The following is a 13,708-nucleotide window of genomic DNA, read 5'->3' as shown; positions in this document are numbered from 1 at the left end:
TTCACAATAAATCTGACTAGTCCGCTCAGGAGGCCAGTTTAGCCTAAGTTGTACTTTCTATTTTCCCATTGCCGCCTTTTTAAAAAATTGTACATCCTTAGGAGAAGAACGTGAGCAGGAAGAATCAAAAAACAACATCACTTCAGTAATTAAAGGACAGCCCCGAAGACTTTAAGGGCTGTTCCTTTGCATATTCACGCATGACCTAAAGCATCTGGAGAGCTCCACTGAACAGAGGAAGCAGAGTGGATGAATAAAGGAACGATGAGGAAACATCACCTACAGTAGGATGGTGTTTCATTAATCTGTGGTGAGAGACGTGGCACCTAGAACGCTGTGTTGGCCGTCACTAGTCCACTGGGGCAAGGTCAGGCAGCGACAGGGCACCAGTGGCTATGTGAAGTCTTGTCACAAGCGCTGACGAGTGTTGCACCCTTTCCAAACCTGTCTGCAGTCGTCTGCTCAGCCACGAGTTGACAACGGCGTCTACATTAACGCACGCTCCGGGCCGAGGTTGACCTCCGCTCCCGAGCGTAGGTCAAGTCACCGCGTGCGTCCGCACTTCAAGGCCGCGAACGGAATCGCGCGTCACAGTCAGTGCTGCAGAGCTTTTGGTTATTGCACACGCTGAACTTGGAGCGCCTACCTGGGATTGTATGTTGGCCCCCACCTGCCCCCCTTGGTACGAGTCCCCATTGAGGGACTGCACACTCATGAACAAGTCTCCGGAGTTTGACATGTTAAAAGAGCCGGCGGAACCTGAGAATACACAGAGGCAGAGCGGGAGGAAGAGAGCGAGACGAGAGGAGAGAGAGAGAGAGAGAGAGAGAGAGAGAGAGCACGAAAAAGGAGGAAGAGAGGGACAGAAAAAGGAGTTAAAAGGATCATGCATGAGCTAAAGTGCATTAGGCGGGATAGTTTGGGAGGATGGCAAGCATCTTTAAATGGGCACATGCTGAAGAGCAACCCGACCATTAATTACAGGAGCAAAGTAAACCGGCAAAACAACGAGACAGAAAATCATCATAAAACGCTTTAAAGTCCGGCTAAAACAAGCCGTATGGATTACGCTGTTGTTAAGTGTCCTTGCTGCTACTGTTTCATTAAGGAAGTAATAACCGATCTGCAGGAAGGACCCAAAGAATCGCCTTAATGGACCCCAGCTCCCCAGATGTAAAGAGGCCGTCGCGTAACTTGATTTCAACACCCGGTCCTAATCCAATACAGTTGCAAAGTCTCTATATGACAAAAGACTCCGCTTGCCCTCGGAGCAGCTTAATGGCATGCACGAGGTCAACCGGACAAGAGGCAGGACAAATTAGCGTCCGCAGGACCGAGAGGTCAATAACAGACCGAGGGAGAAAGCCAATGAGCGAAAGGCAGCGGACAGGGAGAAAAACATGAAACATTAAGAGCGAGAAAACCATTACTGGGTTAGTTAAGGAGGCCGAGGGCCATCTGTTAGAGAGACTCAGGTAGCACAACACAAGCCATTCTTCTCGCGGCGGCGCCCCGGGGCTCACCTGCTGAGTTGGGGGTGGACGGGGAGTTGGCCTGGCTGCCGTGAGCCGAAACACTGGTCGCATTGACGGCGGTCCTCGCCGCGTACATGTTGGCCTCTTCCTGGAACTTGCCTATGTTTTTCTTGTATCGGATTCGCTTGTTCCCGAACCAGTTCGATACCTGCCAAGACACCAGCAACAGGACGCGGACAGGTTGTTTCAGTGTGTGTGTGTGTGGGGGGGGGGGGGGGGGGGTTTCGGGGCTGATCCGTCTGATTCTGGTTACCTGTGAAACCGTGATGCCACATTTCTTGGCCAGTTCCTCTTTGGCCTCTTCGCTGGGATACGGGTTACTGAGATGGGAGTAGAAATACTCGTTGAGGATCTCTGTCGCCTGCTTGTTGAAGTTCCTCCTCTTTCGCCTGGACACAAACACGCGACACGAAATTAGTCGCAAAAAAAAAAAAAAAAAAAAACTTTATTGAAACACAAAGCAGATGAAGCGTCCTTCTGCCCAGACACACGCACCTGGCGTCCAGGAAGCGCGAGCGCAGGATCATGACGGCCTCGCAGGTGCTCTGCTTCAGCTGCATCTGGATGGAGCTGAACTTGCGGTGGATGATACTGACCATGCGCTCGATCTCCTTGGGCGAGATGGGCCGTGTTCGAGACTGCTCCCTCAGCAGGTTCATCACATGGGTGGTGAACTCATTGCACGCCTGGATGCACAGACAGGCAGGATTCATAAAGAGAATAACTATCAGAGGAGCCTCGGCGGCTTCGCGGTAGAACAAAAGGATGAAATTGGATTCTGGAGCGGCTGCACCTTCGCTCGCAGGCCTTGGCCTTGTACGAGCGGCGCTGACAGTAGAACAGCAGCAGCGCCAGCGGTAATAAGAATAGCGCGGATGAAAGCGGCAGACACAGCGCGACGCCTCGCGCCAAACTAACGTGGCAGTGGAGTCGTACAGTGGAGGCAGTGAGATTCGCGGCGCTCGGAATATTAAAAAGACTTCTCTTCAATTGGAGCGAAAATGTGACAAGTGAAGTGAAATCGAAAATGACAGCGGGCTTTCAGCCCCGTTCACGTTCAAGAGGTTTAAACTGTCTCCCTTTCTTTTCCCTCCGTCTCTCGCGTCTACCTCGTTCTCCCGCCGTCGGAATCAGTCACTGGATATGACTGCATTCGGAGTCAAGGTGTCTGTTGCTTGTCAACACCGGGGTTACGTCAGTCAAAGTGATGCACGGAGCAGCCGTTCTGCTTGCGCACACATGCCAGACACCGCTCACTCACGCGCCGCGCCGCGGCGTACGTAGCGCGGTGACACGAAAATGCTCAGGTGTATATTGACTGTGACAGTTAGCGATGACTAGCCTTCCTCTGAGAAGATGATAAACCCCGAGCGCTTTGACTTTCAAGGGAATGACAGGATGTTACAGTCTTCGGGAGGGAGCTGGTGTGTGACTGATATAATAGCTGCTCGCCTGCCGACGATAACGTCTCCGAGAAGCTCGGCTTGACACGAATTGGTCGGCGAGAGCTGATTCCAGCGGCATTATACTTAAAATCCTTTGTAAATCCTTTGTGAATACCTCGTGCTTCCTTTCCACCTGGTTTTACCCTGAGGGAGCTGATGTGCTTCAAAACAAGCTGTAGACCTAAACCAATATTCACTATAATGGAAAATCTACGGATAATGAATTAATTAATACAACACTTCTTTACTCCCTTTCAGAAGCAGGAAGTGAATCTTCACATCGCTTTCTGTGGTTGAATATAATCTTACACAAACAGCGGCCGTTCCCCACCTGCTCGTACTTCTCCAGCTCCGTGTGGTAGATTTGCCGTATCTGGGACAGCTTGGCCCGGTAGTCCGAGTGCTCCGCCGAGTTGTCGGCGCCGACGCCGCCGGTGGCGGCCGCGGCGGCGGCGGCCGCCGCCGAGCCGCCGCCCTTCTCCGGGCCGGCCACGCCCTCGGCCAGCAGCATGTTGTCCAGTCGCATCAGCTGCGGGTCGGGCGGCTCCTCCTCCTGGGCGCCTCGGATGCTGAGCACTGCGGGGCACAGGGGGACAGCGGGGCGTGAGGGTCTGACGGCGTGTTGAGCGCGGCGGCTCAACGGGTCTTCAAGCGGCTCCCCCGCTCCCCGACGACGGCGCCCTCGTTTTAATAGTTCAAACCTGCGCCATAAAAACCTGCAGCCTCACGGAGGTTGGCAGCGAGGCCAGCCCATAAAAACGATCATTTCAATAATTCTACCATTTCATGTTAAAAATGAACACCGACTCGCACCAAGGTTCATATATCACCGCACTCCGTCTGCTCAGACTTTGTCCGTGGCTCAGGGCTTTATTACGCGTCACGTCTCCTGCTACAAAGGGAAACAAGCGACACAGACCATGCAAATCAGCCGAGGAGGAAACAGAATCCAAGATAATTTCCATAAACACTGGAAACATCAAAGCTACTAAAATACATATAGTAACAAACAGTAACTACTACGTCGTAGAGCAGGAGCCGGTGTTCTGTTAGTGAGAGTTAGGCCCAAAACGACGCTGCTGACGACAGCGGAGGTGTTTTATCACTCGTCTCACACACTTGTGGCGGCGTGCGCTGCCCTGCCGCGTTCTGCCACCAGAAGGCTCTCTTGGTAAAGCAGCAGCAGCGCCCCGCTTCCCCGCGAGGAGCTGGAAGCAGCCGACCAGGTGCAGCCCTCCATTCCATCCGCCGTCTTCAAGGACAAAGACAAAGCTCCGGCGGCCGCGGCATTTCTCCTGCACACTTTAATCCAAGCATCAATCAAAGCGTTTCGGGGGGGGTGGTGGGGTTGAATCTAATAGTACATACTGTATATCTGCGCCATGATGGCTGCAGACGGTGAGAGTAAATGACAGGTTGTGTGACGGGGCAGTGAAGCCGCACTGTGGCTCACGGACCTCGGTCACAGCAAAGGTTCCTTTGTAATGAGGATGTAGGGCTGAGTCGCCCTGTGACCTTTCTGGTGAGCAGGGGGTCCAGATGGATTCCCAGGGCCGCGTGGAGAGCCTGTCTACCCTGCCCCCCCCCCCTTTTTTTTTTCCCCTTCCATTTCTTTCTCTCCCCCAGCAAAAACATCATCCATTCCCATCAGCCGCAACACGTGAGCAACCTCAGCTCAAGAGGCAAATGTCAATGGCTATCAGACGCCTGGAAAAGGTCAGGAGTTCAGATGGGGAGCAGATCTGCCGGCGCGCGCGTGCCCGTGCGGGCGTGGGCGCACGTGCGCGCGCGCGTGCCGGCAGACGAATATGTGGATATTTTTCATGTGAATCACGCCGGCGGGAAATTATAACACTCGCCAATTTGATTCTGACAAAATAGTGGCACATCCCAACCAGAGGGGGAATCTAATGAGCCTAAGAGTGATTTATTCATTCTCTCCGAGTCCCAGAGTGCACAACTAAAAGCATGAAATGGATTAAATAAATACAATTAATAAGGAAAATCAAACAATTCACTGTGCTGCAGCATAATTACCCTAACCACAGCCATCAGCCTTATTTATTTCAGTTCAGTAATAGCAATGAAATCGATTAGGCCTCAATGCCAGTCAGATTGCTTGTTGTGAACTCTGCAGCCGTGGACTATATATTAACATAATCACCTGACAGAGAGAAGTGCCCTCTATTACAATCCATCACATGCTCCCAATACCTACACTACACTATAATCACATAAATACCCTTTTATATACATGTTCTCGTCTGAAGCTACAGTGACGGAGTCCATACCGCGCTGCCTCCACCGATAGTCAGAGATTATTATCTCTAAAGGAAGATGGCCATCATCTCATCTTGATCATTACCGACAGACTTAATTGAACAATGAGAGGACACGGTTCCCCTCTCCGTCGTTTCCTCCCTCGCTCCCTCCCTCCTTCCTTCCTTCCTCCCTCTCGCCCGTCTCTCCTTCCCTTTGTTGTGTAATTCCTTCCCTGAGATGTGGGGCACTAAACCCAAAAGGCAAGGCATAAAAAATGAATACCGTATCATAAACAATTCTCCAGCCGTTGCCTGAATAATGAATGGCATTCTAAGAATAAGCCTTTGTTTTGGTTATTGACAAAATTAATTTCTGCTGTTTTACTTCCTCGCGAGCTGGCTGCTGCCCATTGCCACGGCGCCTGCTGTTTGCAGACAACAGGAGCGTAAATAAACATGGCGATTAAGCCACCCACTCACACACAAGGAATCAAGGTGTACACACTCCAACGCCGGGCGCGCACACACGCGCTCGCTGCACGAACGCGAGCCCTCATATAGGAAAACTACACAGCTGGGCACATTGGCAGAGGACCCTGTGCACCCAGGCCGGCGCCCTGCGAGTGCTTTTAAATGAAAGCGTGTTTAATTAATGACGTTGAAGTATTCTGTCACAATTAGGAAGATTTACTGTCAAACAAGGCAGCAGTGATGTCCCTGACAGCCATGATGAAAGTTTACCCCTCCCGCCTGTGACTGGCAGCTAGCAGCCGACAGTGGACGGGATCCATTTCCCATCAATAGAGTAATGCAATACGCTCGCGCTGCACTGTAGGGTGTGTGGACGTCACGTGACCCCCAGAGAGGGTCAAGCAGTGGCTCTGCTCTCTATTGATTGTGTGGGCACACGTCATCTAGGGTTTCAGCAGTTAATAAATCAGGCCTGCTCCTGACACGGCGGCGCGTGTGCGTGTGTGTGTGTGTGTGTGTGTGTGTGTGTGCGTGTGCGTGTGTGTGTGTGTGGGCCTGTCACGAAGCAGTCAGCGAGAGTGAAAGCGACAGCCACATGATAATGTAACATCACCACCATTCATCCCTGCCACACAGCATTCTGAGACAAAACAACAACAACCTAGGAAACCTGGAAACAAAAAAAAGAAGCAGCGTGATTTACAGCAGACATGACAAGTATCACTAATACAAATTCTGCCCTCCTCGCTCCTTGGAGGGGTGCAGCATCGCGCTCTCATCTGCATATGATGCGAACCCAATAAAGCAGCTTTTATAACGCGCAGCCCTGTTCCATATTTCACACTGACCTACAGTGCTAAGCAATCCTATGATCGTTACCAAGAAGACTAAATGAACAGTACGCTGCACGACATCCAATTTACTGCATATGTGGTCATTTCAGTTAAACTGGATCTGGCCTTCGATAAACAAAGAACAATCTTTTGGAAATGAGTGAGCTCATCCAAGCTCACTGCACATGAAAACGACCGCTGCATCCAATATTACGTAACCTAAATGTATTTTACTGTATTTGTACTGAAGGCTGCATCAGCGGAGCCCCTACTGTACGGGAAATGGAGACAATTCAAATTTCCTCTGTCCCTGAATGCCTCTCCATCGCAGAAGGAGACTCTGCTGGTTTATCATCACACTCCAGCGCTGATGGATGATTAAACACAAAAAGGATCAGAACTAAGCGTGCTGTGAAATCATTGACCACATTCTGAGTTCCTATCGAACACCTACTTTACCCACAATGCAATCTGGCCATCAGCAATGACAACATGTAATAGGCAATAATTATGAATTTGCTAAGCATAGCTATGTATTCAAGCCTTGGAGTGTTTTAAATTGTCTCAAAGGCTCACTACTGTAAGCTGAAGCGATCCGACTCTGTGGTCTATTCGTGAACTCATGGGAAACTTTCTCAGGCCCAAAACGTTTCCTCCATCACCAGATAATGGGAAGCTGTACAGCCTCAGTACACAAGGGCATAGTCATAAAGTACCTCTAAAACAGCTTTATGTTTTATCAGCCATCTCAAGTATCATGTGAAGAACGGGGGCAGAGCTGGAGTGTTGTATCTGACACTGGACGGGGGAGGATGGGGGGGTGATGGGGGAGACCAAGGACAAGGGAAAAACACCAAAGAAATACTGGAGGGACAGGCAGACACCGGGAGATGTGGATGGCACGGGCACAAGGAGGGAAGAGTGATGGAGGGAGAATGAAAGGCGAAAAATAGAAATGGAATAGGAAAGTGAGGTGTCAATTAAAAAAATGAACCCCAGTGCATTTGGGAGGTGACAGCTGGTGGGAGACGAGCTGACAGGCGTCACATTAGGCGGATTTGGTGGCCGCTCCCCTCATCCCCTCCTTCGTTTTTTCCTCTCTCTCTCTCTCTCTCTCTCTCTCTCCTCTCTGGCTTTCTCCACTGGCAATCGGTACTTTCTCATGCGGCAGCGGCGGCGGCGGCGGCGGCAAACGAGGCAAGAACTCAGCTTGGTGTTTTTCAGAACAAGTTCCCCCTGCAGCTACTCCTAATAACGGTAATTATCGTCATCATCTGAGGCTTAAGCAGGCCAGTTTGAGGCCTGAGGGGCTGGCCTGATAATGAGGCAGCCAGCGCCAGAGGAGAAGACCATTCAGAGCACCGCCCTGCCACCAACGCACAGCACTCCCATTTAAAAGCCTTCATTAAAATAATTCATTATTCAAAATAGGCAATATATTAGCCCGCTGGCTGTCAGTCTTTCTTAAGGTGTCCTAAAATACATATCGCCCTGATTGAATCCAACCCGTGCTCATGCAGCGGCTCCAGGCTGCACTGGAACCCACGCCGGCTCAGTGACCGGGGAGCAGTCACGAGCCTGTGGAGCGACACAGTCATCCTGCTAGCGAGACAAAGGCCTCTCTGTGGAGAGTGGGCAGCGTCCACGGCGAAGCAGAGAGCACGCCAACGGCCGACTGCGCCGGCATTCGGATCAAACCCGGGCAGCGCTTTGATTCCTTGGTTTGTTTAGGTGCGATTTGGAATTTTATTTGTCAGAGTTCACGGCTTAGAATACGCGACGCTCTAATTCCCCTCCGTGCCGCTTGACTCTGTAGCAACAAGTTCCGCAGATCTTAGTCCATTAGTCGGAGACTCATACATTGCGGCAGACGACGTTGCAGAGACGTCCTTAATGTTTCAAATCCGTCATCCACTTCCGTGTCGGCCTCTAATCAAACGGCAGCCAGCGCGCTGACGCCGTCCCGGGCAACAGTTGGCGACGAGGTGACGCTGCCGGGGCGCAGGCGCTCCCGCCCTCGCCGGTGCCCTACAAGCCGCCGCCGCGCAGCAGGACGAGACACGACACGAGGGGTCCGGTAACATGCCCCCCCCCCCGCCCCAACCGCCACCGCGTGTGTTCCTGTGCGTGGCACATTTCATAAGGCGCCGCTCTTTGACTGGTGATGAGTTTATGCGAAGGTAATTAACAGTAATTAATCCTTAATTACAGCAATTAGCAGAGTCGCAGTAAATTAAGCCACATCTGGAGGCACGGAGCGGGGCTCGGCGAGTCGGGGAGGGATTCTGACGCGGAGGCCATGTGACTGAGACTGTTTGGGTCCACCTGGGACCCCCGAGGCGCCCCATCCCGGCTCCAGGTAGCGATCTGGGAGGCGGGTGATGGGGCGGCGACTGATGAACGCACAGGGCCGCGAGCAGAGGTTCGTTCCTGAGCAGAACGGTTCCATCTCAGGGAGAAAGGCTCCCTTAAGCTACCACGCAAGGACACCCACCATATGGCCGCTCGTAGACACGGGCTGATTGGCGCTCGTGGTTCTGCTCCGCTATGCTTCGCACCGGCGCGTGAACGCGCGTTTTTAACCCAGCGCTGCTAGAAGTTTGCCTCGCTGGAAGAAAAGACCTGCACCGTCCATTTAGAGGTCACAAACAAAGACGCCACGCTGAGACATTATCATTATCCTGTACAGAGCCTGCTCAGCGTCACATGGTTCAGCGAGTATTATCCCCTACTATTAAAAAAGATTCTGCGTAGTTACTTACATTATCCCATGATGCATTTCATCTCCAGTGGGAGCAATAGCTTCCATCATGACAATGTTCCTCTCCATGAGCACAAGTGGTCACTGAGTGCTTTGAATAGCATGATAATAATATTATCTATATGGCGATGCATCTTCTGTAAATAGACACTGTACACTATGATCCTATTGTCTTTTCTATATATAGACACAGACCCAGCTGAGCAGCCACGTATATACGATATCTGCGCATCTGAGGTCACGCAAGTGTTGCATCGGAGAGTAAATGTGCTGTATCTGTCGATCCGCATGAACGGCGCGAACAGCTGGCCAACGTCAGCAGGGGAAAAATGTTGATTGTGTTCCTGTGATAATTTTAGCTTTATAATCTCTTTATGGAGAACAACTCAAGGCTTTTAGGGGTTAAAACACTAGCATCGCTTTGTTTTTCTTTTTATATTTCTGAGTTGCTGCAACCAAAAAGGGAGCTTTTACATGTTCGGATGCTCAAAATCGACAAATCTTTGTTGTCTGGTGACAAACGCAGCAAAGCTACAATGATCAGTGTGTAATTATCAGTATCCGTGCAGGGCCGGTAAATCAATTGGCGGAGGACATTTGTAATCCATCCTTCAGACTAAGCAGTCATCTGCAAATTGCTTGTTTTATTAAATTTATAAGAGCATTAACTTAAACTCTTAACATCAGATTTATACACCATGAGAATAAATGTTTATTAGGCTTATATCTGCAGCGTGTCCACAGTCTCCTCCTTCATGTACAGTAACAGGGAGCCGGCTTTGTTTTGCTGTGTGCGCACTCTGTTTGGATGCTGTCACATTCACGGAAATCCCTGCGAGGTTCATTGTTTCGCCCGGCCTGCTGGTCAAACCGGCCTCTAGCTGTCAGGAGAGAAAAACTATGTGAGGGATCACTGTCCATTAGCGAGAGCAGCTCTGTTTCATTCACTCCGACTTATTTTTTTTTTTGTTCCAGCCCAAGTCTTGTTAACATGTGCTCTTAACCTGCTTGCAGTGCTTTGGATAAAAAAAGCAGCAGCAGAAGCTTTGAATACACATTACAGAGCATTTAAAAGACTAATGAAGTCATAGTTTTGCATTTACCTCGCCAGAACTGTCCTAATGCAGAAATGATGCAAATAATATTTGACTAATAGCTAACCTCTTACTCACAGAGGGCGAAGGTACGCGTGTTTGTGGCGATGCCGCATGAACGCACGTGGGTGCTGCAGTGTGGGGGTCGCAGGGGGGTCAACTGGGACAAAGGTTTACAGTTTTTACAATGAATATGACAGAGCAATGCCTCCAGGCAGAGAGTGTGTTTACAGCGGAGGTAGTGGTCCGGGCAGTATGAGTGGCCTGGCTGGCATGCGTACCACACCACTAGCGGATAAAGCCTAGTCATTAATCACAGGCCTGTGGGATCGTCCCACTGTGGCAGAATAGTGGGTCAGAGGGAGCTCCTGCTGTCAATCAGAGGCGAAGCCCCATGTGTGTGTGTGGGAAGCGGGACGGCAGGCGGGGGAGCGTGTTTTTGATGAGGATGTGTCACTTCGCCTCCAGCTACAAAAAGCATATAATACTTACGAATTAATGCATTAATGCAAACACCAGTGTGCAAGTGCTAGACGTAATTTACATGAAAAGCATATCGAGTCATCCGCTGGGAATGAAAGCAACATTTTCTGCCCTAAAAGCTGAGGTTTGATTTTAAAAAATAAAGACAACACTGCTCGCCGCTAAATGAGCAGAGCAATCTAAAATTCAGACAGCCCTGTGGCATCGGCAGCACATGCCAGAAACACTAATATCCCATTCAAATGAGAGTACGTGCATGACACGGCTCTGCTAAATGCATGTTGACCCATTTTTAACATGCCGCTGTCATTTGCTCATATATTGTCCTCGCTGTGCACAAGCACAGGCAATTTACATCAGTTACACATTCATCCATTCATTTTATACCACAAAACAACGCGCTGACCCCCAGAAGCGGGGTCACGCCGTGTCAGTACCTGTGTAAAGGATGTGAAACACAACAACAGAAGCCGAAACAAGCCACTCCGGCCCTGAATGTGGCACAGCAACGCTCCACTCCTCTGTCTTTCAGGATGAATAGAACTGCACGCTCACTTCCACCGTCTTCTGCAGCTTGCTGACATTTTGCTAATCCAACATGAGGTTATGCAGGACTGGTATTGATGCAGTGGTCACTTCTGTCAATACAGTGAAGTGTACTGTATATGCAAACAATGTACCTGTTCCACCGCGCTGAACGATCAGTACCGACGGTTTATCATATGTTTATTTAAATAAGTCACTGACATGTAAATCGGATCAATTACAGGTAAAATCATCACATGTGCTACAACTGTTTATACAACTGCAAAGAAGAAGAAGAAGAAGGCGGAGGTGGAGGAGGAGGAAAAGAAGGGCTGCTACAGATCTCTGGTCTGCAGCAAAGCATCCAGCAGTCAGACAGTGGTAACCATGGAAACAGCGTCAAACCTTCCATCAGCCCTTATTTTTAACCAGTTCATCAAACTGGTGCTCAGAGCAACATGCACAACTAAGACGGCACATCTGATCCCGGAGATTTTAACAGATTCACTTCGGTGCAGAGATACAACTCTGAGGCAAACTAATGCACAGTGACGATTTTAACCCAAATGGAATAAACACTCAGACGTAAGAAAAGCGGATGCGTTTTACATGTGGCATGCATTCATTATATGCTGATGTGTTAATGGGCATTGCTAAACCGTAGGCGTCCTTTTTCTAGCCTGCGGCGGTGCCGCGTGTCATCAGACGCACACTCCGTGGCTTTGACTTAATAACACACCGTAGTCCTCGGCCTGACTGCAGCCTCGCACTCTCACCTCCCCTCGTGGCCCCCTGGGTGAGCGCGCGCTCGTATTCTGTCGGTCAGCCTCTACACACCTGCATCCCCAGCTGGACATCTAATTCCGCCCCTCCATCCTCCATCTCATCCCCCCGCTCCGCAGCGCACCGCTCCCAGCTGCCGCGGCTATTTATAGGTCCCCGTTTCATTTCCACACCTGCGGGGAGGCAGAGTTGTCACCGAGGGCCCACGGAGCCTCTCTGGAATGCTGCGCGGGAATGAAAATGCACCTTGCTGATGCAGGAACTTATTCTTGTCGCCTCCCTCCCTGTGGACCCGCGCGGCACTATTTTGTCGCGCGTGCGCTGCAGTGTGCGGCGCGGAGATAACGCGCGGAAGCGGATCCGTGTCAATAAGATTCCCTCGGTGAGGCGCGCTCATGTATGTTGCTTTTGGAATAATCGCATGTCACTTATCAGTGCGTATCCTTCCAACAGCACGCATGGACATCCCCCCTTTTACGAACTGAACTAACTACCACCGGCCGGTGAGGTAATGCTAAGCAAGTGTAACAACACATAGAAGTTCCCATTTTCCTCCCACATTTCCATTTTTTCCTGTCATGCTTTTCTCTCTGGATGTAGTGGGCTGAGGATCCAGTCAGCGGATTACATTATCAGTCTGACCTAGTTGCCAGCTATCTCCTGAGACCTGAGGAGCCAGGCTTTCTGCACAGCCTTCCGCTGCTACAACACGCACACTGTGTAACTTTAATTTATCAGGGGGAAGAGGAGGGAGAAATGTGACAGGTTGACAGTTCTCTTTGCCTGCCACTCCGAGCTCTCCCTCTCCCCGCAGCGAGCGCCGGTTAAGGGTCCTCGCTATAGAACTGTGCATTACCGAGAGTGACTTTTATTCAGCGTGGTGGAAACTCATCAGCAGGGCTGGAGCCCTTTTATTAACGGGAACATTTAAGGCAGGAAGTACATGATGCAGGATGTGGAGGGTGTCGGTGCCGAGGTCCAGTTTAGCAAATATATATTTATATACAGCTGTTCACAGTACAAGTATTCAGATTGGTCAAATAAATGTATGTGGGATTCCAGTATTCACAAATTACCTACAGAAATAATAATAATAACTGAGTGCTATATAATTCTATTTTGCCTCATTGTCAATTTAAATTCTGTAAATGTTTGAGTTGGGCGCTATTTTACACAAACTGCAACTATGCACGTATTTTATAAGCTGTTTATGGGTTTTGCATATTTAATCTTTATAATAAAAACAGCTACAGCAGTTAAATAAATATAATGAAATTAAAAGTGCATTACTTTAGAACAAAAGCAAAAAGGCTTATTAAATACTGTACTACAAGGTACTAAAAAACTACCAGCCATACAAGCAGAACAATACATCACCCCATAGGTTTTTTCACATATCTTCGTCAGACGTGGCCTCCGTCCTGGGCAACTAGTGTTCAATTAATTTCATCAAGTCAATCATGTTGCAATTAGTCAAGAAAGGGCTTTATTTAACCATTGAAAAGAGACAATTTAGG

The 13,708-nt window shown here is 49.8% G+C and overlaps 1 protein-coding gene across 5 annotated transcripts in view; it reads right to left on the bottom strand.

Annotated features, from left to right (window-relative positions):
• Window positions 1-13,708, bottom strand: part of pbx1a (pre-B-cell leukemia homeobox 1a) — a 55,605-nt gene that overhangs the window by 4,684 nt on the left and 37,213 nt on the right. For 2 of the 5 annotated variants that reach the window (XM_041068056.2, XM_055503897.1), the window contains 5 exons: window positions 3,312-3,556; window positions 2,031-2,221; window positions 1,789-1,924; window positions 1,524-1,683; window positions 647-759 (listed from right to left, as the gene is read on the bottom strand). In XM_041068056.2, coding sequence (XP_040923990.1) covers window positions 647-759; window positions 1,524-1,683; window positions 1,789-1,924; window positions 2,031-2,221; window positions 3,312-3,556 — 845 coding nt within the window. Of the gene's footprint in view, window positions 1-646; window positions 760-1,523; window positions 1,925-2,030; window positions 2,222-3,311; window positions 3,557-13,708 lie in introns of all 5 variants that reach the window. The other 3 variants (XM_055503896.1, XM_055503895.1, XM_029132315.3) reach the window with 2 other exon arrangements.

The sequence above is a fragment of the Betta splendens genome, chromosome 17 (assembly GCF_900634795.4).
Source record: "Betta splendens chromosome 17, fBetSpl5.4, whole genome shotgun sequence".
NCBI classification, from domain to species: domain Eukaryota; kingdom Metazoa; phylum Chordata; class Actinopteri; order Anabantiformes; family Osphronemidae; genus Betta; species Betta splendens.
This window is presented reverse-complemented; position numbering and strand designations above follow the sequence as displayed.